Genomic DNA, 27,496 nt, shown 5'->3' with positions numbered 1-27,496 from the left:
TCTAGGGGCAATCCGATTTTAATCAGTTTTGCTTTATTGGAATTTTCATAGGAGTCTGGGTACTAGAGATTCAGAATTAATCTAAGTCATAAACAAAGCGAAGAATGGCAGGGGGGGGGGAGGTGGCGGTGGACGGTGATCCAGCACTTCTAAGCCAGGGCTCCTCTTCCCTACTGTGCACAGCCAGGAAGGACACAGCAAGAGTGACCCACAAAACCAGGGACTTGCTGAAGTTTCTCCCAGACACTGGTTGGTGAACAGCTTTTTACGGGGTTCCAGAATGTTCTCCATCTCCAGCCAGATGGAGGAAGGCAGCTGTGCTGGAGAGAGGAATCACAGCAGGGAGCCGTCTGGGAGCCCCTGGAGAGGGTGGCTTGACCTGGCAGATGAAACCCAGGCTCCAAAAGGTGAGCAGTTATCACAAACCAAGCCTTATATGACACTTCAGCAAGCCACCTCTGCCACCGCCACATGATGTCAAACCCCAAGGACAAAGAGGACAGTGTCCAGGGTCCTTGTACTGCAGAGACCATCAATCCAAAAGCATCATATTAATGAAACTGTGAAGTGTCCTCCCCAGGCAGAGTTGAAGCCTAAAGGCAGCTCAATCTAAAAGGACAGAGATGGTCTTCTGGCATAAAATTTTCCTTTGTAACTATAAGAAGATGCCAAACAATTAAAAAAAAACAGAATACTAAATAACTAAATAATAATAATACCAAAAAAGATGAGCGAAGAAGAAGGAGGAGGAGGAGGGGAAGAAGGAGGAGGGGAAGGAGAAGGAGAAGGAGAAGGAGAAGGAGAAGGAGAAGGAGAAGGAGAAGGAGAAGGAGAAGGAGAAGGAGAAGGAGAAGGAGAAGGAGAAGGAGAAGGAGAAGGAGAAGGAGAAGGAGAAGGAGAAGGAGAAGGAGAAGGGGGCCTAGCAAACACAGGAGTGGATGCTCACAGTCAGCTATTGGATGTATCACAGGGCTCCCAATGGAGAAGCTAGAGAAAGTACCCAAGGAGCTAAAGGGATCTGCAACCCTATAGGTGGAACAACATTATGAACTAACCAGTACCCCGGAGCTCTTGTCTCTAGCTGCATATGTATTGAAAGATGGCCTAGTCGGCCATCAATGGAAAGAGAGGCCCATTGGACTTGCAAACTTTATATGCCCCAATATAGGGGAATGCCAGGGCCAAAAGAATGGGAATGGGTGGGTAGGGAAGTGGGGGGGGGGGCGCTATGGGGGACTTTTGGGATAGCATTGGAAATGTAATTGAGGAAAATATGTAATAAAAAATATTAAAAATTAAAAAAAAAAAGAAAATACTAGCAGTCAAGATGCTGGGAAGGATCCAGGAGTTAAGAATGCTTGCTGCTCTTTTAGATCCCAGCCTTCTGTGTCGGACAGCTCCATGAGGGCCCATCCCCCTCTGCTGGCCTCTATGGACACTTGCACATGTGCACATACATACATACAGACAAACACAGAAACAAATGATAAAAATAAATCATTTTCTAAGTTAAGATAAACTTAACTTGACTCTATCAGTAACTGCTAATGGCCCAAACACTCCATATACAAGTTACAGACTGGACATGCTATTTATGAGAATCAATTAAATAAAAGTGGCATCAAGATTAAACTAAAGATAGTAGGGACACATCAAGCCGTGACCTCATCACATCAGCCTATACAGACCTTTAGACAAGCAATATTAGCAGAGACAAAATGGACATTTGTGTTGATTTAAAATATGTTCCACTGATAGGCAAGACAAAATGACTTTGAGTTTGCTATGCCTAGCAATTGTGTTCCAAAGGATATAAACAAAATGCTTAAGGAAACAAAAGAGAAATCTACGAGTCCTGCTGGAAGCTTGTTGGATGCCTAAGTAACTAATAAAGCAGCCAGGAAAAACATAAAACCTGCATGGCACTAAGAACCAACGTGTCCGACTCAACATATTTTAATATTTATTTTTATTATTTTCAATACTATGTATGTATTTATATCTGTATGTGGGCATGTGCATGTGAGTGTGGGTGTCCATGGAGACCAAAGGTGTCCAATACCCTGCAGCCAAAGTTGCAGATGCTTGTGAGCCACCTGATATGGTGCTGAGACCCAAACTCAGGTCCTCTGGGAGACCAAGTACTCTTAACAGCTAAACCATCACTCAATAATAAATATTCTTCAACATTTTTAGATTAATTTTATTTTATGTACATTATGATTGCCTGAAAGTTTATAGATGTACCTTATGTGTAGCTACCACCCATAGATCAGAAGAGGACCTTGGATCCCCTGGAGCTGGAGTTAGGGGTGACTGTGAACTGTCACTGGGTGCTGGGAATGCAGGTCCTCTGCAGGAGCAGCAAGTGTTCTTGACCTCCAAACTATCTCTCCAGTCCTCGGATGTATTTCCTAAATCTATTTATTTGTGTTACTGGCTGTTCTTTAATAGCCCAGGTTGGCCTGAAACTCACTCTACAGCCCATGCAGGCCTAGAATTCACTGTGCAGGCGTCAGGCTATCCTCAAAACCATAGGTGATCCTCTTGCCTTGGCCTCCCTAGTACTGGAGACATGAGCCACCAACATTGCTATTTCTTCATAATGACCCTACTATTGAACTCACAGGCCAGCTGTCCACAGTGGGTTTCATTTGGACCACACAGTTTTCTCCTGTTGGAGCTAACATGCAATGACACAAAACTTTACAGAGAAAACCTTGTACCTCTAGACTTTGGCTTCCTTTCTGTTCATAATTTGAGCTAGTGTACAAAACTATTGCTTTTTGCAAGGACATTTACACACATACATAACACCATGTTCTGTTTAACTCTCCCCATTACCTTCCCTTATCCTCTTTCCCTTCCACTAGTCCCCTTACTCCCCCATATAGACCTGCCTCTGTCTATATGTCTTATGTGTACATATGATATGCTTCTGTATGAGTGAAGGGGGATGTGCACACACATGTCTGTATGCATGTGTGTGTGCACATGTGTGTATCCATGTGTATATGCACATGCATGTGCGCAAACATGTGTATGCGTGTGCATGTGTATGTGTGTGCAGGTGGAGGCCAGAGACAGACACCGATGTCTTGCTCTTACTGTCTGCCATACTCCTTTGAGACAGGGTCTCTCACTGAACCTAGAGCTGGGCTGGTGGCCAACAAACCCTAGTGGTCCTCCTGTCTCCACCCACTTCAGAGCTGGGGTTATAAATGGTACATAGATATACCTATGTTTTTATGGAGTTGCTGGAGATTTGAACCCAGGTCCTCACACTTGGACAGTGAGTGCTTCTAGTCATTGAACCATCTTCTCAGCCCCTCTTTTAAGAATTAAATCTGGATTCTGCATGTGAAAGAAACCATGCAGTATTTGTTGTTGCTGCTGCTGCTGCTGCTGCTGCTCCCATTTCCTCTTTCTGCCAGCTCTCTCTGTCCCTGGAAACCCCTCTTTGTCGCTTCCCCAGCATAGTCTGTCTTCCTCCTACTTCCGTGACCTGTGTGTTTTCTGTCTAGAGTCCACATATGAGAGAACACAGGGTATGTTCTCTTCCCCATCTGCGATGTTTCACCTCACCTGACCATCTCCAGAGCCATCCCTTTCTCTGAAGATGACATCATTGTATTCCTTTGAACAGCTGCCCAGAGCTTTTCAGCCACACCATGAACAGGTACCACACAGGATGGCTTCTTTCTAAATTTAATGACTTTTTTATCTAAACACATTCCCTCTTTAAAATCTTACTGCTTACGGGGGTAGACCTGTAGACATTAACTTCAGTGGCAAGTCAAAAATGGAGCTTACCAATAGCCAGACTCTGCTGCCTGTAGAAGAAATGGCTGCACCTGCCCTCTCTGTTTAGAGACACAATCCAAACCGTCAAAGACATATCAACACTAACCAGATTCTGCTTTTCACAGTTGGGAAGAGGAAAGAGAACCCAAAGAGGCAGAACTTCATCATGAAGTAGCTGAGGAATTATTTAGCCAAGCCTATGCAGCGCCCCCAAGCAGCTCTTGGCTCAGCTAAAATTTCCCTTATGTAATGAATCACATTGGTCCTGGTTTCATGTCTGAATTGTTCCATTAAACTGTGAGGTGCCTATCAATGAGTACTGTGTCAACTTCTTTGTTCACTGCTGGAGCAGATGACAGGTCTTTTGGTATGGACAGCAAGCACTCCACCACTGAGCTACTCCATCATTGAGTACAAGCATGCATGCACATGTGCTAGAGGACAACTTCAAGTGGATAGATGATAGGTAGATAGATAGGTAGATGATACATACATACATACATACATACATACATACATACACAGAGAGAGAGAGAGAGAGAGAGAGAGAGATGGTAGATACATACAAAAATAGGTACATACATACAAAGAGACAGACAAGAGAGTGGGTAGACAGGTAGATATGTGGCAGATGTTTGGGTAGATGGATGGATACATCTCTGGGTAGATAGATGAATTGATGAATGGACAGATGAATGGTTAAAGAGTAGATAAATGGATGGATGGATGGATGGATGGATGGATGGATGGATGGATGGATGGGAGGAAGACTGCATGGAAGAATTGGTAGACAAATGGGTGTATTTGGGTCAGTATATAGATGGATGGATATAAACTATGAGATAGCCCTACAATAGTATGATTCAGTCCTAATGTTCCAACTTACACTACAGTTTGGATGAGTCTCACAAATGTCACCCTAATGAAAGGGTAGCAATACTCTAACCACCCTAGGTAGCAAGTGGTGAAGACCAATGGTGTGACAATGGAGACAGCTCAGGTGGTGAGGTGGGGGCAGGGAACGCTGTCTCACATATAGCGCTTGTTGGTGATGCACAGAGAGGGGAAGTATGGAAATGGTGGCCCAATCCCATGGACGCACAGGATACTGGAACCTCAGAGATGGTGTATTACCAAGAACATGAGTGGCCATTTTTTTAAATAGAGACCACTTGTGAGATTGGACTTGATCTGAGTTGAAGGCACAACCTGGCTTGGCCAAGGCCCATTTAAAACGTGACTTGCCACCTTCAAGAATCTCAAAAGTCTGCCTGAGTTTCTGTGGGGCAAGTCAGAGTTAATTTGATAGGAAGGAACTTTCCAGAACCATATAGATACCAATAGAGAACCAGACTCATCCCAACTGATTTCCCTCCCAGGCAGGGCAAGTGACAGAGCTGGCACTTATGCAGCTATTTGCTTCGGGTTTTAATGGAAAATATGGTCATGTCACTCAAAGGAGAGACAAATCTCAGCCCACACTGGAGCCAGAGCTTAATAACACAGCCGAGCGTCGGCGGAGGCTCTGCAGCAGTATCGAGCCTGGGAACAACAAAACGCCAGCACCGCCCCTGCCTTGTGATCTGGGGGGGGGGGGTGCGTGGGGGGGGGATGATAGCAGAAGTACTCCTTTAGGCTTGGCTGAAAACACCAAATGGGTCTCGAAAATTAAAGCAGAAGATGATGGTCCCTCTGCCTCAGGCTAGGAACGGCCTTGCACCAAAATATCCACAGGGGTACAAATCTAAACAGATCTAACTCCCCTGCAGCAATCCAAATTGTTTTAATGCAGTTTCTTGGTGGTATATTATATTTCTCTCAAAAGCAAATGGAAATCCCTCTGCCTTGAATTCTGACCACAAATTGCTAAATTCTAGAAATAGAGTAAGAGGAGGAATGGGGTTAACAGCACAGGAGGTAGGGCAGGAGGCACTCTAGAGTCGAGAGCTTCATCATAAGCTCACACACTCTCCTCTTCACCAAGGGACCAAGGAGCACTTGAGGGTGCATGTAGCAATGTGCTGTAAGCTTTCTGGCCTGAGCCTACCTCCAGCTTCCCATCCACGTTCCCCTCTTAGCCTTTGCTCCACTCAATGCTCTCTACTCTCTTAACCTATCCACCAACCCAATCTTCACTGCCGCAACTGCGCTGGAAGCATCTCCTCTCTTTTCCTCTATCCTGAGAACACCTCAGCATGGGGACCAAAGGACCAGCCCCATCCAGGCCGTTCACTCACAGTCCCTGGCTCCCCACTGCCATTCTGTTAACAGTGGTTATGAGTTCACCCCCAGGGCTGTAGAGGTGGCTCAGTGGTTAAGAGCAGTTACTGCTCCCGTGAAGGATTGGAGTTCAGTGACCAGTGAGGTGCCCAGGGTGTCCATACCTTACACTCCTTCCTCATTTTCTGACATTCTGCTCAGTCCTCCAGCCTCCAGCCTCCAGCCTCACCCTCCTCTCTGAAATCTGTGCTGTTCCTCACCCTAAAAAACTGTTCATGGAGCTTAGAAAATAGCTCAATTGGAGAAGTATTTGCCATGTGTGTGAAAATGGCCCCTGTTCAGATATTTGAATGCTTGGTCTCTAGTTGGTGAAACTCTTTGAGGAGAATTAGGAGGTATGGTCTTGTTGAAGGAGATGTGTGTCACTGGGGTTGGGCTCTGAGGTTTCAAAGGCCCATGCCATTTTCAGTTGGCTTTCTCTGCGTGGTGGCTGTATCTTAAGCTGTGAGCTCCCAGCTGCTGCTCAGCGCCATGCTTGCCTGCCATCACGGAATGGGAATGGGCTCAGCCTCTGAAACTGTAAGCAAGCACTAATGGAATCTGTCTTTTAAAACTGTCCTTGGCCATTGTGTCTCTTCACAGCAATAGAACCATAATCATGATTACCCCTGCCTTGCGAATCCCTGGTGTGTGTCTCCATTGTGGTGGCTGGGTAGCTCAGTCATAAAATGTATGCTGGGTTTTTCTAGAAAAGCCTGCAGCTGGGGAGAACAGAGTCCTAGGCTCAAGAGCAGCCACACTGGACATGTTCTGCAAAAGTATCTTTTATTTGCTTGATATAAGCATTATCTCAGGGGCTTACTGCCTCCATTGATGACCTAGGCCCTAGTCCTAGAAGCTTCTAGCCTCTGTAAAATCTTATCTAGGCCTAGAATGTTTTCAGCCTCTGAGGCTTCCAGCTGAATAAGCTCACCCTTTCTGGTTCTTCCTGGTCTCTGGCTGGCTGGTTCAACTCAGCTGTTCTGGGTCAGACTCCTCTCAGGCTGAGCACTACCCAGCACTCTTCTGGCTTCACTTGGCTTCTCCTAAATTGCTCTGCTTGGCCTCATACTAACTTAGGTGATATATTCTAATCTTCTGGCTCCTTCTCAGTCTCTGGCTTGTTCTACTTCACACATGTCTAGCTTGTTCTCTCTTCAACCGGTTTCTGTAAAATTCTCCTGATGGTAAAACCACCTCCTTCTCCTTTCCTCCCTCTGCATTCTCTTAAGTAGCTTCCCTTTCCTCTCTGCTCATGAGAGTCGGGCAGATCCTATTCTGTCAAATCTTTCTCTGATTCATCACTTTGTCTGCCACTCAATTAGACATCACTTTCAAACATGGGTGCTTCCTCTACAAACTAACTTTACCTTCATTGTTTGGGATTAAAGATGTGTACTAAGGGCTTGTCTGCATTCCAGCCAGACGGATTAAAAGTGTGTGCTAAGATCGAGCCACAACACAACTAGAAACACATTTTCCAGTAAACAACACAATCTTGGGGTTCACAGTGTGATCAAATATCCTGCAACTGTGCTCCTTGCATGGACAGAGAACCCCATTGTAGGCTGTATTCTGAGACTCCTGCAGGCCGGCAGGTTGGACACTGAGTCTCATGTAGTTCTGGATGGCCTCAAACTGATGACATAGCTGATGATGACCTGGAAAGCTTGAACTCTGGATCCTCCTGCCTCCAGCCTGCCCCGCCCCTGCCCTCACCCTGGCCCACTCCCCAGGGCTGGGGTTTTAGGCATGGGCCATGGAGTCATAATTGCTCAAGTTTTCCTTCCCTCCAAACCATAATGAATTAGTTTCACCACACCAGGACTGACAGATGTCATGTTCCTGCTCTGGGACCCAGACTCTTGGCAGGTGGCTATACTCTGGTCATTGTCAAGGTTGCTGTTCCTCCTTCATGGGCTCAGGGAAGAATTCTGGGCTCCATTGCTGATTAAAATCCAGGCAGGTGCAGAGGCCAGGGGAGACTGCAATGTCTGTGCTCCTGGTCTCTCAACCTTTATCACCACTGGCAACAAAGTGACTCTCAATGAGCAATTCCACCAACAACAGGCTCAGCCTGGGGACCAATGTTGCAAGTGTGAACTCAAGTTCACAAGGAAAAGGCACAAATGTGTGAAACGTTTTGCAAAGCTGATAAGTAATCTGTGATTGTGGCAGGCTGAAAGGTTTTAGGTCCAGAGCCAATTATCCCAAGTTATCGTTAGTCCCTAAATAGCCATTCATTGCTCTCTCCTATGATTAGCCTGATATCCTTGTGATCGTTAAGTAAATCCTATGTGTGAAAAAAATCCCCTAGCTTCCAACAACCTAAAGGCTGAAAACATCATCATAGCACATCTGAGGCCGGGCACTGACGCCCCTACTTTGCTGCAACCCACCTACCTGATGTATTTGAAACATACCTTGATTAATTGTTTTCTTTGTTCTGTTATAAATACTCTGTTACTGGGCTGGGAGCGTGAAGATGGGCAGATCCCTGGAGATTACCGGCCAGTCACTCTTGATGAATTGGTACACTTCAGGTTGAGTAAGATACTGTCTCAAAAAATAATAAGCTAGATGGGCTGAAGAGATAGATCAGCAGTTAAGAGCACAGGCTACTCTTGCAGAGGACTGGAATTCAGTTCCCAGCACCCAGCTCACAACTGCCTGTAACTCCAGTTCCAGGGATCTGACTCCCTCTTTGCCTCGAAGGTACGTGTGTGTGTGTGTGTGTGTGTGTGTGTGTGTGTGCGCGCGCACACACACACACACACACACAGTAAATAACAAATTTGAAAATAAAAATCTACAGTCATATCACCCTCACTCACTATACTCAATCCCATCTGATCTTGGAAGCTAAGCAGGATCCGGCCTGGTTAGTATTTGAATGGGAGACAACCTGGGGAGGTGGGTGATGTGGGCTTTGATTTCAAAGGGGAAGACGAGGACTAGAGGAATGATTCAGCAGTAAAGAGAACTTTCTACAGATCAAGATTGAATTCATAGAACCTGCATGGCAGTTCACAGCCATCTATACCTCCAGTCAAAGGGGATCCGACACCTTCTTCTGGGCTCTGCTGGCACCAGGCATGTAAGTGGTACACAGCATACAGGTTAGACACACATAGAATAAAAAAATGTTTAAGTGGAGAATGACTAGTGATGATACCCAGTGTCATCCTGAAGCCTCCATACATGTACATACATATGCATGCACACACAAGCATACACATTCACACAAACACACATGCATGGATGCACACGCATGTACACACACATGAATGCACGCACACATACACACAGACACGTGAATACACACATGCACGCACAGACATGCACACATATACACATACGCACACACATACAACAAAAGAAAAAATTGTGAAGCTGTTACCACATTGGAACATGTTGGTCCTGGGCCATGCTCACTTGTATTTGATTCAGACACAATGCACACACATGAACATGCATACATACACATGCACACACAGTAAATGAACTATTTCATGTTGCCAACAAGAGGAGAGAGAGAGAGAAACGGGTCATGGGTGTGCACTGAGAACATGCAGGACACCCAGCCCCTGGATTAACCATGGAGCCCATCAATTAGCCACAGAGAAGCCACCCTGTGCCCATTGCTGGAGGAGGTGTTGGATCCCTGAGCTATGGAGGTGTGGCAGGGATTCCCCAGGGTGTACCCTGTCCCATTTCACTCACTTGACTTCAAAACTTAATACATGCACAAGGACAGTCTTTCCCAGGCCTACCTTTCCAGTTCAACCTTCCCAAAAACATTGTTTTTTGCTGAGAAACAAGTTTTCTCCCCCCCACCCCAAAATAGTAAGAACCTAGGCACTGCAGAGATAATACAATCGTGTGTGTGTGTGTCTGTTTGTGTGTGTGTACGTGTGTTTGTGCACACACACGCATGCACTTGTGCACACATGCTTATGGGTGAAATACACCGTGCATTTTCAAGGACAATGAAAAATGTTCTTCAGTCTCAAAGCAGGCTTTAGGGTGCCCCTTATGGAGCAGGAGTTCCAGTCATCTTTGCCTCTGCCCTCCTGGCAAAGTTGGACCCGTGGACATTCCACACCAGTCTAATAAATGAACAGAAATCAGATAGCAATGCCAACTCAGGAAGGGAAGCCAGATTTCGGGCATGGCTAGTATTCCTCAAGCAGCCACAATCCCTGCATGTGACCTTTGTCACAAGAGTGTTCTACAGACCAACGTAGGTTTACTGAGGACCCAGTATGTGATTGCTGTAAAACCTCCTACTATGAGTCCTGTCTCCTATGTGACCAGCAACACAGACACACACCATACACCCACCCTGTACCCCCACCTTCATCTGACACCTTCAGCCATCCTGATCAAGGCAACCCTCCCCATCATGCCTTTAATGGAAAATGTTATTAGCAGCATCAGAATGAGAAGTTACACATGACATATGTAAGACTAGTCTCATGGCCACTTCATAAACTAGCAGACTCATACAGCCAACACCCAGTGTGGTGACACTCAGAGGCTCCTGCCAAGCTCCTCCAGGCCCCTCCCTCATGGTCTCTTCTCATCCGAGGCTGCCAATAGCTTCAGCTGTGTCCTGCTTTACTGAAGCAGGACAACATCCACCCAACAGCAAATGAAGGCAGGTTTGTCCCCACCCCTAGACACCCATCAGTATCTGGAAATGCATGTGTCTGTCATGCTATGGGAAAGATGTGTTCCTGGCATCTAGTCTCGGGGCCGTTGATGCTGCTCAGTATCCTACAATGCACCAGGAGGCATCAGCAGAGAAATTTCCCAACCAGAATGGCCATGTGAGAGTCCTGGATGTGGAGTGCATATGTGACAGGTTGTTGAGTACCTGCCTCCTTCTCTCACCCTTTCATTCTGATCCACCCAGAAATTTCACAGGGAAAAAGGCAGAATTCAAAACAAAGATTCTGAGTGACTGAAAGCCTGGTGCCATTAGAGTAAGGACATGGTTTCGCCTTCTCCTGAAGTGATTTTTCTTTAAATGGGATGTGCTGAGATCCAGGCACCAAGATCCCCACAAAGGTGCGGTTTACACGGGAGTGTGTGCCCATGCCCAGGTACACACTGCCACCTGGGTGCAGTCACCTAGCTGCAAACAAAAAGACAGACACACACAGAGAGACAGACAAACAAAACCCACCAGAGATACACAAACTCAGGCATACAGAGACAGGCATATACACATGGTCCAAGCTGGAACGCATGGCCACACAGAAGAAAACCTGATGGCCAAGTTGCAGCCTAGCCTGCGTGTGTCACAAAGTCTTTCTTCTCTGGGAGAGAAAGATGGATTTCCCTCTTTTCTCAAGAAGATAGATTTTCAAAACAAGTGCTTCTCCATCTACAAGTAGGCTTTACCTCCCGAGCATCACGTATTGATCACCCTTTTATTGTCAATTTTCTTTTAGTTGAACTGGAGAAAAATATAATCTAATTATACCCCTCCTGACAGGTGGGAATCAGTCACCCTAAATCCAATTCTTCGTGCTTCTGTGATTAAGGTGCTTAATTTGGGGGATGACAGAGCAAAAGCCCTGCCGATGTTTTAATGCAATTAGCATGGAATGCATATATCCGAAGGCTCGAGATGTCACTGCTGCTGCACCACAGAAGTCACCAAGTGTCACTGGCATCTCCCCAGACTCCCTGGAACAGTAAACCTCGTGCTATGCTTCTACATGGGAAAGGAGAAGCAGTCAGTGCTCCCTGGTCCCTGCTGCCACCCCACACGGTGGATCTTCAAACCACTGACTCCTGAGTTTTCTATTCTGCAAACCTGTAAAAAATATTTTTTTATTTTTTATATTTTGGAGCCCACATAAAGTTGACATTCTTTCTTTTCAGCAAGAAGGATGGGTGGATTAATCAATCGAGAGAAAGTGGTAAATACACACAATGGAGTTTTATTTTAGTTGTGAAGAAAAACAAAACCATTTTCTCAGGAAACCAGACGGAACTGGAGATTGTTGTGTTAAGAGAAACAAGCCAGACTCGAAAGACAAACGTCACATTTTCTCTCACTTATGGGTCTTAGATTTTATATAGATGCATAAAATCATTGACATGAAATAAAAACAGAAGCAAGGCTGCCTGGGAAGGGGGGGAAGTTGTGGGCGGGAGTAGGCGGGTGAGAGGGTGCATTACACTCAAAGTGCGAGGCATGCTTGAATGACGGTGTGGTTGTAGGGCCAGCAGATGATTCAGCCAGTCAAAGGCAAGCTTGGGGAACAGAGTTCCAATCCCTAGCAGCCAGTTCAAAACATAGCTGGGCTTGGTGGTGCACATCTATAGACCCAGCGCTGGGCAGATGGAAAGAGGAAGAGCCCCAGAGCTCAGTGGACAGCCAGTCTGACCAAATCAATGAGCTCTGGGCTCCATGAGAGACACTGGCTGAGACACTAACATGAAGGACAGTTGAGAAAGGATGCCTGATGTCAGCCTCTGGCCTCACAGGATATAAGCATTAGCACCTGAACACGGGTGTGCACTCAGACACTCGAGTGTGTGCCTCTTTCTCCCCCTTCCCCCCCCCCCCTCTCTCTCTCTCTCTCTCTCTCTCTCACACACACACACACACACACACACACACACACACACACACACAGAGTGGGGGGGGGGCTTTATGAGACTCATTACCATGAACAATGAATACATGCCAACAAAAAAAATTGTTACTGTTACTATCTTAGCATTTTATGTATATGGGTGTTTTGCTGCCTGCACCACACTCATGCCCGGTGCCTGCAGAAGCCATAACAGTGTGTTCAATACCCTCCAATAAGACTTAGAGATAATTGTGAGCCACTATGTGGATGCTGCAACTTGAACCTGGGTCCTCAGAAGAGCAGCCTGTGCTCTTGACCCCTAAATCAGCTCTCCAACCTCAGCAAGAAAAATTCAAGAGACCTTTATACTATCATTTCATATGCAGAGAAACACACCCTATCAGTCAGGACAGATCACGTGCTGCAGCAGCAATGATTTCCCCATAGAGACACTTGCTTTTCTTGCTTTTGCACTGCATATGGAGGAACCAAGAGGGCAACAGATTTGGCCTCCATACTCACCTGGCCTGGGACGTGAGGAATGAGGTTAATGGTCATTCATCCCCAGACATCCACCCCTGGCCAGGCAACACAGGAAGGGTAGGATTAGAAGCGTCACCCAGTCAAATTAGTGCCCAGTCTGGAGCTCACACCCTACACTTCCACCCTAGACCATTGGTCACTACATCATGGGATAGAGGAAGGATGTGTGTGCCTCCCACAGACTGAGGAGAGAAACATGGTGAATGTTGGAAAATTCGATCCTTCGGTGCATGATAATGTTTAAGATCTGAACACACACACACACAAACCTTCAATAAAATTGACATGATTTTAGCAGAAAGAGCAACTATCTACCTGGCCTCAGAAAAAAAAAAAAGAAAATCTTTGATCAATATTCACAGTTCTGTGATGTTTTCTCTGTGTCTTTGTTTCTTCACACCATGAATATTTGACACCAAATCATCCAGGACTAAGATGTACGACCTGAGGGAGCCCGGTCATAAACAGTGTGAAAGAATAATAAAGAGAACTTGCAGGCCTCCTTAGGTGCCCTCGACACCAGAGCGCAAACTCATAGAAATATTCCTAGCACCCAGCCCCTCTCAATGGCTTCACAGCCCCAGCTCCAGCATCCTCTATTTGATCTCCATCCCTGGAAGCCTCCAGATGTAAAGTTCCCATGACAACATGTCCTCAGACCCTCCACTCTTCCTGTCTCCTCCTCCCCTCCCAAACAAAGTCCTCACAGCCCTGAGTCCCCTTCTTACTTGACCCTATTTATCAGCCTGGATCCCTCCATCTGTAACACACCCCTAAACATGATCTTCCCTCCCTCTACCACACCCACATGTAACACACAGTGGGGAGGGAGACTCCACACCTGCCTCAACCAGCATCAACATGCCTATGACAGCTCAGGCCTGTGGGGTATGCTGGAGACCTCATAGCATGGATGCACAGCTCTGCCCAATCCCATATGCTACACCTTCCCTGTTGATCACTTGTTCACTCTTATGATACTCAATTTGTATCTTTTCTACATCTCAAGGTCCAAAAATCCATCATCCACCTTTTTTTGTTTTGTTTTGTTTTTCGAGACAGGGTTTCTCTTTATAGCTCTGGCTGGCCTGGAGCTCACTTTGTAGACCAGGCTGGCCTCGAACTCAGAAATCCGCCTGCCTCTGCCTCCCGAGTGCTGGGATTAAAGGCGTGCGCCACCACGCCCGGCCATCCACCTTTTTTAAGACAAGGTCTCATACATCCCAGTATTTTAGTTTCCTTTCCGTTGTTGTGTATGTAAACCTGACCAGAAGCAGCATGTGGAGAAAGGGATTTATTGTGCTTACACTTTCAGGTCACAGGAACCTGAAGGCAGGCCTGCTTGCTGTTTCAGGCAGCATTACCTATAATCATGGAACTCACTCACAGCCAAGGCTAACTGGCTCCAGCAGGTTCATCCTTCGCTAACTTTCTTATACAATTCAGGTCACCTACCCAGGGAATGACACCGCCCACAGTGGGCAGGGCCTCCTTCATCAATGAACAATCAAACAACCCTCCGCAGACTCCCCACTCTGGTCTCCCTGGGGCTGCTTATCAAGAATGCTTACCCACCCAACAATGCAGGTATCTGCCTGTGTTCCCCACCACAGCCTGGACTCTGGCCACCCAGGTGAGCCAATCCATGTGACCCTAACTTGCTTGAACCTCCCCAGTTCTCACACCTATGTGCCTTCCATAGTGGCTGCCCAGTTTTGCAATTCCACCAACATGGTAACCAGTACACCAAAGAAACAACACAGAAAGGACTTTCTGAAGAGGACTCCATTTGCCTGGGAATTAAGCCTGCCCAACAATTGACAAGTGGAACCTCATGACACTAGAAAGTTTCGGTATAGCTAAGGAAACAACAAACTGAGTGAACAGGGAGCCCACAGAGTGGGACGGAATCTTTTCCAACTATATATCTGACAGAGGATTAACATCCAGAATACATAAAGAACTCAAAAAACAAAGAGTCAAGAAAACTTGTATTTTGGATCTGAACAGAGAGTTCTCAATAGAATAAATAAATATGGCTAATACCACAGTTAGTGTTAATTGTTCTTAGCAATTAGGGAAATGCACATTAAAGCTGAGAATTCCTCAGACCCCAGTCAGAATGGCTAAGATTAACAAAATAACTAGCAAAGAATGCTAGCGACGATGTGGAGGGAAAGGAATCCTTGTTCACTGAGAGGTGGTGCAGCCGCTATGGAGATCAGTAAAGACAACCCATCTAAAAATAAATCTACCACATGACACTCCTCAGCATATGGCCCAGGAACTCAACACTACTCCACCACACTTGCTCAGCCACAGTCATTGTTGTTCTATTCACAACAGCGGGGAAATAGACCCTAAATGTCCTTCAGCTGAAGGATGCACAATGAAAATGTGGTGCAGATGCACCATGCAATAGTACCAAGAAAAATGGTATCATGACCTTTGCAGTAAATAGATGGAACTAGAAAATATTAAATTGCATGAAATAACCCAGACTCAGGAAGACAAACACCACATATTCTCTCATCTGTGATTCTGAGCACACGTGCTAAAATAACCACAGAAAGCAGGAAAATAAAAAGGGACCACTGGGATGGAGGGCTCTAGAGAAGGAAATAGTAGAATAGAGGTGCTATAAAGTGGGATATGGAAAATGAGGGGCTTTAATTGGGGAGGGGAGGAAGGACAATATAAAAGGAGGGAAAGGAAGGTGAGATAAATAACACAAAAATCTTTGAGGAAGGGACATAGGAGCCTATATTATTTTATAGGTAACTAAAATTACTTATATAAGACATATATAAGTGAACATATGTGTATATGTATGTATATATATATGTGTTTGTACATATATGTCTGTATGTGTATGAGTATATGTATGTTTATATGTGTGTATGGGTGTGTATGTGTGTATATGTGTGCTTTTATATAGATATATATTAGATATATAGATATACAGATATATACAGATAGATAGATAGATAGATAGATAGATAGATAGATAGATAGATAGATAGATAGATAGATATTGTGTGTTTATATGTATATACTTATGTGTGTATATACATGTGTGTATGTGTGCATGTGTGTATATCTGTGTGTATAAGTATGTGTGTTGGTATGATTATATGTTATATATGTATATTGTGTATACATGTGTATATGTGTGAGTATGTATATATGTGTGCATATTTAAGTGTATATATGTGTGTATGTTTATATGTATATATGTGTGTTGTATGTATATGTATATATGCTGTATGTGTGCATGTATGTGTACTTGTATGTATGCATTGTGTACATGTATGTGCATATATGTGTACATAGATATGTTTATATACATGTATATATGTGTGTGCATGTGTGTATATATATGTGTGTGTATGTATAAGTGTGTGTATATATGTGTTTGTGTGTATATACATGTATACATGTGTATATATGTGTGCATATGTGTATATGTGAGTATATATATATGTGTGTGTGTACATATGTATATGTATGTGTGAATATGTATGCATGCATGCATGCATACATACATACATACATACAATTTAGATGAAGTTATGCCACTTGAGATGATAGTGCCTCCTATAAGCACCACAGACTATAAAACTTCAGTACAGACAGAAGAAATCTCCTTTCAAATTACTTGATCAGGACTGAGTTATTGTTGGTCAGAGTTGTCCAAGCTATTGCTGTTGTCTTTGGTTGCATCCCAGAAGCTGAAGGTCAGTCTCTATTGCTGAAAACACCTTACACTTTGGACACAGGACTCAGAGGCTTCCAACTGGATCTGACCTGGAAGCCTCCATCCTGAGGTCAAGCTTTTCTGGGTCCAGATGGTGCTACATAAGCTGCCAAGGGAGGGAAGCAATCAATAGTTCTAACCAGCTGCGAAACCTATGAACCACAACAAAGACCAGCATAGCAAGACATCTCTAAAGGTTGGGAGCTCTAAGGGGTCAAATGGAGCCAAGAGTCCATGATGAAGCCAAGGCAGAAGGCTGGTTGGGCTATGGGGAGTATGCACAGATTCCCCTTGTCACCCTGCAACCTAACGGAAAGGAGAAGTTCTTCTTCCTCTGAGCCACCCATGAAGGTCCTGTTGCTGGCCACAGATGCTTGGCTGCAGGAAGGACTGTGCAAGGAGCTGCAAGTTATTCGGAGAAAATCCAATGAAATGGTACCATCTGGCTGCTAACAAGAGCTTTGGAGGCAGAGCGTCAGGAGGCATGCCCAGACAGTCTGGAACTCGGAGGGAAATGTTCATTTCAATAATCCCAGACCCTGCACTAAAAGATCTGCTTCCTCCTCCCTCTGCTTCTGCTGTCATAAAGGAGTTTCCCCCTATGTCCCTGGGAGTGCAAGCAGCAGGGAAGCTGGCCCCACTGCACATGTGGCACTCTGAAACCTGCTGGGAGACTCACAGTAAAGAGGTCTTTAGAGAGGACAAGTCACCATGCCTTCCTCTCCTCATGAGTGTACAAAACTTGAACAGTATGCTAACCTGAAACCTGGCCACAGTGGCAGGAGATACCAGGAACTGTCCAATACCAGAGACAGGCAGAGCTGAGACTATCTACTACAAGATAGCTTGTAGTCTCTAGGGCTGTGGCCATTCATGAGCACCTGTACTCACACACTCAATGGACTCCAGAGGTGTGCCAAGCTTTCTAACCTGGGACTCTCACGGTACATGGACCAGCAAGGGCTAGAAGATATTTTCAGCCTTGGAAGCTTCTGTAGTGGGAAAGCTACAAAAGGCAGTGCATACATGAATGTATCCAGCTGTGTTTCAGTAAATCTTTGTTGGTCCACACAACTTGGTTGTCAGCTCTGGCTCACCCATGCCTGTCTCTGCTAGACCACTCCATCTTGTTTAAAGTTACTCACCTAACATTGACTTGTGCAAATATTTGGAGATGGAATGAGAAGGCCAATACCTCTCTCTTACCCTGGTCAGAGATGAAGTTTCCTAACGGCTCCATATTTGGACATCACATGCTGAGAAATCACCAGGGCAGGGCCCTCCACAGAGACAAGATTCTCTTCCAAGAATCGAGGTGTGGTGGAGCAAAGCATTGTGGGTAGATAGGGTATTCTGACTATGGATGAAACACTGCAACCCTCTGCAGTTCTCTATAAAGATTCCAGCAAAAATGTGGGGTACAGACAAGCAGCCCTTTATATTCAAGGGTTCTGAAACTCCACCTACCATACAGTAGAAATATTTAAGGGTCTGGAGAAATTGTTCAGTGGTTGAATCACTTGCTGCAAAAGTAAGGGCACTGGAGTTTGGAGCCCCAGAACCCCACAGTGTAACTCCAGTCTTAGAAAGTGGAGACAGGGAATCTCCAGAGCAAGCTGGCCAGTGAAACCTGCCCTATCAGTGAGCTCTGGGTTTGATTGAGAGACCCTGGCTTAATGAATAAAGTAGATCAGTCCCAACATCTACCGGAAGCCTCCATAGAAATGCACATATACATGTACCCAGATTCATGCAAAATGTCATGCAAATATACACACACACCACACACACACACATATGGAAAAGGGGAAAATACAAAGATGTTCAAACACAATCATCTGTACAAAACATGTAGAGGGGCTTTTGGTTGTTAAGCTCTAGACAGTGTTGATGGCTTACAACTCAGCCCTGAGGCAGGAGAATTGCTGTGAGTTCAAGACTAGCCTGAGTTACATAATGAAACCCTGTCTCAGAAAATAATACAGGTAGGTAGGGTGGCACACGCCTTTAATCCCAGCACTCAGGAAGCAGAGGCAGGCAGATCTCTGAGTTCGAGGCCAGTCTGGTCTACAAAATGAGTTCCAGGACAGCTGGGGCTACAAAGAAACCCTGACTCAATAATCAAGTAAACAAACAAACAGGGGCAGAGAGATAGCTTATCATCTAAAGCACTTGCCGTGCATGGCTGACAACCTGAGTCCAGCCCCCAGAGGCCACGATGGAGAGAACTAGTCTCACCAAGCTGCCCTCTGACCTCCACGTGTGCCCCACAGCATGAATGCATCCACACTCATGAACATACATCACACACAGCAACAACAAGAATAATAATCAATATGTAAATAACTAAATATGAACCTGGAGAGATGACTCAGGGGTTAAAAACACTCTCTGCTCTTACAGAGGACCAGAAAACCACTTCTGGTGGTTCATAGCCACCTATAACTCCAGCTCCAGGAGACCCAACACCTTCTTATAGACCCCAAAGACACACACACACACATATGCACCTATGTGCTCACACACATACAAACAAAAAACAAATCTTAAAAAATAAAATAACTAATAATAATAATAATGATAATAATAATAATAATAATAATAAGCCGGAATCCCTTTCTGTTTCAAGTCCATCTTCCTCCCAAGCAGCCCACCGGTCACCTGGGGACCCCCAGGTCAGGATCCCCAGCCTGAATGTCCCCTCGTTGCCCCAGCTAGCTGCATCTTCAGCCCCCAAACCTGCATCTCAGAGTACTCAGCTGAGGAGCTCAAAGTCAAATTCTTGTTCTGTCTATTGTCCTGGAGGTCACCTCAGGTCACCTCTTCCTCGCACCCTGCCCTTTGCACAGGATCTCATGAACTGTTACCACAGATTCACCTCAGTTCCCACCGACCCCACCATCATCAAAGCCACCAACATCATCTGAGAGGCCCTGGCCCAGTCTACAAGCTTGTCCCCTTCCTGTTCCTTGAGCTCCATGTCACACCCCAGAGTACACAACAGAAAAGCAACTAATTTGTAATTTGAGGTTAAAAATTATAAAGGTGAAGCCCAGGGTGTTGATACACACCTTTGATTTGAGTTCAAGGCCAGCCTGGTCTACACAGCAAGTTCCAGACCAGTGAGAGCTACATAGTGTGACCTTATCTAAAACTGATAATAATAATTACAAAGACATGGGAAAGCAAGGGGACTCAGGATTCCTATTGAGTCTGAGGATCAATGAGTGCAATGCCCAGAACACACACAGTGGTAGGAAAGAAACAGCTCCTACAGCGGTGCATGTGGGATGTGGGTGATGATACATCTGTACACATGTACACACACACACACACACACACACAATGTATCAAAAACAATTTATAGAGGCATTTGCCTATGGTCCATTCTGCCACAGCCTGGCAGCACACAGCAGCTGCCATTTAAGCATGCAATGATTAAATACTTCTGAAATCAGTAGACTCAGAGCCAGCACAACAGTCTCCCTAAAACCACTGCAGGTACAGGAGGTGTGTGCCCCCAGAAGGAACCAAAAGGGGTGCTGTGTACCCCCCAAACCTTTTCTGTTCCAGCTCAAAGGAGTGTCCTTGTGCTGTGGTTAGGACCGTACCCCAAACCTCTGTCCTTTGGGAGACATGAGCTTCCTTCTGACCCCTATGTCTGCCCTGTACCCTGCGGAAGCTTGCTATACAAACCGCAGACATGCCGTGTTCCAGTTGGTGGCCTTGTCTCCAGGCAAGCCTGAGAGAGAGAGAGCATCACTGGGGGAAGTCTCCATCGCAGGGAGACAGTTTCCATGGGGGAGGTCCACAGTGCTCAGATGGGGATCCAAAACCCCAGGTGTGGCCCAAATTCTCTGTCACTAGCTGGTTCTGGAGGGTTTTGGAAGGCCCCAGCATAGCATGAAAATGAACAGTGGGCAACCTGCTCTGCCCACCCATGTCCCTGCCACCTGGAATCCCAGCAGGTAATCTGGAAACTGAAAACCTCCAACAGAAGACAGAGAGGATACCTGAATCTACCAGAAGGGTGAAGTGGGGAAGATCTGAGAAGGGGAAGAGCTAAAATCACCTGCATAGTGTTACATAAAAAGAAATGAAATAAAATAAAATAAAACTGTGAGCCATGAGTATGGCTCAGCAGATAAAGGTGCTTGCCACCAAGCCTGACAACCTGAGTTCCATCTCCAGGAGCCACACAGTAAGATAGAAATGGTTCCCACAACTTGTCTTCAGACCTCTCTGTGCATACTATAACACACTTGTTCTAGTCATTCTCCCTCACCCCACCCCATCACATCACCCCATCCCTCATTCTCTCTCTCTCTCTCTGGAAAAAAAAAAAACGATGCAAGTTCAAAACCCTGTTTAGGCCTTTGCTACTTCTTTTGTGTCTTGCTGAGGTAGGACCCCAAGCCCGCCTCATTCTCCTGTGACAAGCTCAAACCCCACATCTCCTTCCTCTGACGTCACCTGTGCTTAACTGTTGAGGAAACTGAGGCCCAGGGCAGACCTGCCAGCTTCTCAATGCCACACAGATGAAAGGCACAGCAGTGGCTGACACTCAACATGCTCCTGTGTTCGTGCACTCTGTCTCTGACATGATGCAGGCATTGAAATCAGACACAGCAATAGAGAAGTAGCTAAGGCAAGGAAGGCCTGGGTTACATCTCCCCGGCAGAGCAAAAGCAAAACAGGCAGCAAGGGCTGAGGAGCAGCTCAGTCAGTAATGTGCTCACCTGGGACCTGAGTTTAAAGTCAAACTAACGTCAGAAAGGAGGCATGGAGATATGACTCAGCAGTTAGAGAACCAGCTGCTCTTCCAGAGGATCCAGGTTCAAGACCCAGCATTCATGTGTCAGCTCCCAACTGTCTGTAACTCCAGTCCTAGGGAATCTGATGCCCTCCTCTGACCTCCATAGGCACCAGGCATGCGTGTGGTGCACAGATATAAATGCAGGCAAAACACTCATACACATAAAACAAATAAAAAATGTCTTAAAGAGAGAGAGATGGGGATGGTGGTGGGTTTATAATTCCCAGCACTGGGGAAGAAAGACAGGTGTATCCCCAGAGTTGGCAGGTCACCCAGCCTAGACCAATAAGAGATCCCATGGCAGGAAACAAATAAAGTGAATGGTAGCAGCTGAGTGACCCCCAAGGTTGGCCTCAAGAAATACGCACAAATACACGTATGCACTCACATGAACATAAATAAGTGAAAGTAACCAACAGCCTTCAACTGCCTTCATTCTCTAGCAAGCTGTTGACAAGATCTGGAGACATTCTGGTTGTCACCTGGACAGAGGTCAGGTCCAACACTGCTCACCCAGCAGCTCAGGACAGTCCTGAGGCCTCCGCTAACAACAATCCGGATCTGCACTCAGAAGCCAACTGTGGGGAGGTGAGGGAGCCATGTCACCTATCACCAGCAAAGACGGTGTCTTGGAGTTCCTACTGCTGCGATAAAATACTGTGCGCCAAAGGAAGTTGGGGATGAAAGGGTTTGCTTCAGATTGCAAACGGAGTCTTAGAGTCCATCACTGAGAGAAGTCAGAGAAGAACCTCCAGGAAGGAACTAAAGCAAAGACCGTGGGGTCAGGGCAAGGCACTGCATACTGGCTTGCTCAGACTCCTTTCTTATACAACACATGACCACCTGCCCAGGGATAGCACCACCCACAGATGGTTGGGCCCTCCCACATCAATCATCAATCAAGAAAATGCCCTACACCACAGGCAATCTGATGGAGACACTTTCTCAATTGAAGTTCCTCTTCCTAGATGATTCTATCTTCATCAAGATGGCAAACAAAAAAGAAGACAAGTGGAAAGCAAGTCTTGATGCACCCAGCGTAGTCTTGAGGTACCTCCACCCAGCAATCCTGCTGACAGTTGGCCACTTTCCTGTTCTCATCGCACCCCACAGGGATGGCTCAGCGGGTCCACCAAGGACTTGTGGGGGAGCGAGGCCTCAGTGAGTTATTACTCTTTAGAATTCAGTACTACCAAGCGACAAGCAGGGACTCTCAGCCTGGCTGCCTGGTGTTGAAGAAGGGGAAGCAGGTAGGCGATTCCCTAGTGAGGCTTTCCTTCCCCTCCAGGAAGAGCCACAGGCTGCAAATCACACTGGGATCTCTCCCTGGGGTTGGAGAATGCAGAAGAAACTATGAGACTCCTGACCCCAAGAGGCAGGCAGCAGTATATGTCTTTCTGAGGCTGGGTTGTGTGGATTGTAGATTTTAATAGTTATTTATGTATATAAGTGGGGGCAGGTGTGGGAATACGTCATAAAATTAGAGAGTGACCGTGGCGGGGGGGGGGGAGGCAAAGAGGAAGTGGGGAGGGCAATAGAACACAAGTACACAAGTAACAAGAAAGCATAAAGGAGGTACTGAGGGGACAGATTAAAATGAGGGGGTGGAGAAGAAGAGGAAAAATGGGTGCATGTGCGTGTGCGTGTGTGTGTGTGTGTGTGTGTATGCACACTTGTGTGTGTACATGTGTGTGTGCACAAGTGTGGATATGTGGAGGAGGTGTGTGTGTGTGTGTGTATACCTGTGCATCATGCATGCTTGAAAATGCCATAAGGAAACCTAACACTTTATATGTTAACTAACATAAGAATATAAAGAATACAGTTTAGAATAACTGGAAGAATAAATAAAGCTAGAGAACAGAGATGTTAGAAGTAGTAAGAAGCCTTCTCCGAACACCACAGAAAGATGTCCCGATCAGGGGGGCCTGGAGTTCTCTGGTGTCCCCTAAAAGTCTCCTTTACTAACTACCTAACCTCCACTCCACCCCATAAACAAAAGCACAGGCAGAAAGCCACTCAGAGGAACAGCCAGTCACAGGAAAGCCTCCTCCACCAGATCGTCAGGAGATGAGAAGGGATGTTTTCTCCTTTAAAAAAAGATGTTTGGACATAGCCTGATGGTCCAGCAGCTATACAGAGAAAAGTCCACAGTGACCTGTCACTAAAGAACAAGGACGGTTGTGACACTCTCAACAAGCTAAACAGTCGCTAAGACAAAACCCCAGGAAGGATGCTGCTCTCTGCTTGACCCATTCTCTCAGAGCCATGGGTGGAGACAGGGACTCTGCTGCCCCAGGAAGGGGCCATGTCTCTTCAGCACCCCCTCACTCTCTGTTTCCATTCCTCTATGCCTTCACACACACACACACACACACACACACACACACACACACACACACACACACACCTGCCTCAGCCTGCGAACAGTCCCTGGATGATCAGACAACGATGCAAACATGGAAAAGGAGTTTGGCAGGCATTATAGGCCACCCTAGGCCCTGGGTAATCTTTAAACTAAAAACAGGAGAGTTGCCCAGGGGGCCACAGGACCCCTAAAAAAGAAACTTATGACAAGCCTGGAGGAAATAATTTCTGTCTAGTTCCTGCATTTCCCTTCAAACCTATACCATAGGGTTCCTGCCACCCACCACCACACTCCTTGCCAAAGGCTCAGTGGGATTTCTGTCTTAGCAAATTTCTCTCAATTACACAGAATTCTTTTAATAATTTTCTTTTCAGAAAGCACTCAGTGGGGACATGCTGATGTCCCACTAAGAGCTAGTTCCTTAGGGTTAATTCTGGCACTAAATCACATTATTGAGCACACAGTATGCCAGAGCCACTCAAAGTGTTTCTTCCAAACAAGTCTTACTTAATCTTGGGAATAACACCACCATGAAACTGGGCCTATTGACACATCCGTCTTGCCATCAAGATGCTACAGCTCAGAGAGGTCATTTGACTTGCCCAAGGACACCCAGCTAAGGGCAGGCAGAACTTGCACTCAACCTTGACAGCTAGGCATTCAACTGCCCTGGGTCACTTCCACTGATGCTAGAATCCCATTCTTTAGCAGAGTCCTGTCTCTGAGCAGGAAATGAAGGGGGGAAAGGGAAGTTCCAAGCCACCAAAGTTTCATGACACTGCATTGCCACTCTGCCTGGGACCAGGCACTTCCTCCCAGTCCCTTCTAGGCCTTTCCACCATGTGGCTAAGGAAACTGTCCACAAGTATCATCTTCCACTGGGATCTCAGAAGCTGTTCACCTGGCCCCGATGGGTTTGTAGCCCTCTTCAGAATGCAGTAGCATCCATAGGGACATGAGCATTAATAATACAAGAGCCAGCCTATGCAGGACCACTGAGCTTCAAGGTGGCCAGCTGCCACCCAAATGACTCAGGAGGAAGGGACCGCTCCCTCAAGGCTCATCAGCAAGTCGTCAGATTGATAAGACAAGCCCAGCCCAGCAAGCATGGGGGAAGCAAAGGGTTCAACCCCACTAATCATTCAAAACAGCCAAGGTGGCAGCCTCGGCAAGGACAGCAAGTACCTCCCAGCACAAGGCCTGCCGAATCACACCTGGGAGAGAGTCCCGAGAAGGAGCTGAGTCTCCGGGCCCAAATGGTCTCCATCCCAGTCATGCCCCAAGAAGCACCATACACAGACGCAACATTTACCCTTGGCTGCCAGGGACAGAGCCTGGTAGAAGTGCCAACGGATTCCAAGAACTTTGCCTGGCTGTCCCCGTCTGTGAGGCTAAGGAGAAGAATGTGGGGACTAGGGTGGAAGCCATGTGCCTCTGGTCCACAGTTCCCAGACCATGTGGAAGGGACAGGAAGGTAAGAGGCTGGTGACTAGTGCACACTGACTGCGGTCCCAGGCTGAACTCCGCCGCAGGACATGATGAGCCCTGTGTCCCAGAGACCCTCCCAAGGGGACAGTTTGCACAAACAGTGATGTCCCAAAGAGGCACCCCGACAGCCCTGGCCAAAATGGGGGTGCCAGCTTAGAGCTGCTTAAAGCAACCCACATCCTTCTCCTTTGGGGGGCCTCCCTTAGGCAAGCCACAGAGTCCAGCTGGGACTGCCCCCCACCAGCCACACCTTGTGAGCTTATTAGGAAATCAACAGCACATAAGCACAGTTCTTGTCACCAAGCATCCAAGATCCCCGGGCGGTCCCTCCAAGCAAGCACAATGCGCCTGCAGGAGTTGCTGCCCAGTTACCAACTTCACCCAGGCGATGGCCAAGCATCCCTAGACCACCACAGCCCTGACCCACGTCCCAGCTGCCCGGGCTTACTTACACTTCTGCCTTCGCCACCTGTGTGGGTGTCGAGCTCGTCCCGGGCTGGACGCGGTGTCGTGGCTCCGTCCTGGGGCTCGCTTCCCGCTCGCAGCCCCAGCCTCAACCTCTTCTGCTCCGGAGCGTCGTCCTCCCTCCTCTGCCGGCCCTCCCTGCCTCCTCTCAGCTTGTCTGCATCTTCAGGGCTGCCTGGGGGGCTGGCCATGGCTCTAGGTGGGGGCTCTGGATGCCTGATCTTGGGGATGAGGAAAGAAGCAGGCGCCTCCCGCTGCAAGCCGCCTCGCGGTGGCAGTGGGGTTTCTGCGCTCGGACTCCGGGTCCGCGCCGGGCAGCTCTGTACAACTCTGCTGGCTCGCCACCGCCCTCTGCTGGCCGTAATGGGCACTGCGGGTGACGGGTCAATCCTGGGCGCCCACTAGAGCAAGTACCTAATGGACAGCCATTGAGGCAAAGTCATGTCTCCAGCCAGGTCTCACCCCATGCCCCAGGAAGGAAAGTAGAGGAGAGACTCCCAAAGAGTTTGGGAGAGGATGGACAGCACAGTCACCCTTGTCTTTGGCTCTGTATTTGGAATGGTTTGGAGCAGCCTAGAAAATGACGTGAACTCTCAAGAAGAACATGTTCTGAGCAAAGGCTGGGTCTATCCACCTACACTGGGGGATGCGAGGCAAAGAAGCGAGAGGTTAACGGGTACACTCCCTTTCCTGTTTTCTGTCTTTCTCTCATTTAGTTGTTCTTATTGTTTGTTTGGGATGTTTGTTGTTTTTCCTGAGACAGGGTCTCCCTATGTACACCAGGGTGGTCTCAGTCTCTGAGATGTGGCTCTGCCTCCTGACCACTACTGGCTCTTTATATTTTAATCATAATTTTGCTTACTTATTCGTGTGCGTGTGTGTGTGCATGTGCGTGTGTGCGTGTGTGTGTGTGTGTGTGTGTGTGTGTGTGTGTGCCCCTGTGCTCGCGCGTGCGCATGAATATGTGTGCAACACCCACGCAGCCTGATGTGTGAGAGACTTGGGGAACAGATTCATACAGGGCTGCGGAGCAGATAGATAATTAGACCAGGAGGTCCCAGAGAAAGATGATGTTTTGGGCTCAGAAGCTCTCATAGAAGACTCCAGCCAAGTCTTTCTCAGGACTGTTACATTTAAATGTAAAATGTACACACACACACACACTCAAAGACTTGGTCTTCAGGAAGAGGGCTGTTTGGGAGACTATTAACCTTGTAGAAATGGGATATAGCTAGAGGAAGTAATCCTCTGGGATTCCAACCTAAACCCTCTGCCTCCTGACCTGCACACATGTGATGGAGCAGTGCTGAGCTGCCTGCTGCCACAGAGCTGCCTGCCACCATGCCTTCTCTGTTGTGATGGGTGGAAGCTTCAAACTGTGAGCCAAAATAAGGCTCTCC

At 46.8% G+C, this 27,496-nt stretch overlaps 1 protein-coding gene across 15 annotated transcripts in view; it reads right to left on the bottom strand.

The window, feature by feature from the left end:
• Positions 1 to 26,377, bottom strand: part of Rbfox1 (RNA binding fox-1 homolog 1) — a 2,110,633-nt gene extending 2,084,256 nt beyond the window's left edge. For 4 of the 15 annotated variants that reach the window (XM_085832317.1, XM_085832318.1, XM_085832315.1 and 1 more), the window contains exon 1: positions 26,084 to 26,373. In XM_085832317.1, the coding sequence (XP_085688443.1) occupies positions 26,084 to 26,287 (204 nt within the window). In that variant the 5' untranslated portion in view covers positions 26,288 to 26,373. Of the gene's footprint in view, positions 1 to 26,083 lie in introns of all 15 variants that reach the window. The other 11 variants (XM_029470804.2, XM_085832312.1, XM_085832309.1 and 8 more) reach the window with 5 other exon arrangements.
• Between the last annotated feature and the right edge of the window lie 1,119 nt (positions 26,378 to 27,496).

Source organism: Mus caroli, unplaced genomic scaffold, assembly GCF_978045245.1.
Source record: "Mus caroli unplaced genomic scaffold, Mus_caroli_1 scaffold_17, whole genome shotgun sequence".
Lineage (NCBI taxonomy): Eukaryota > Metazoa > Chordata > Mammalia > Rodentia > Muridae > Mus > Mus caroli.
This window is presented reverse-complemented; position numbering and strand designations above follow the sequence as displayed.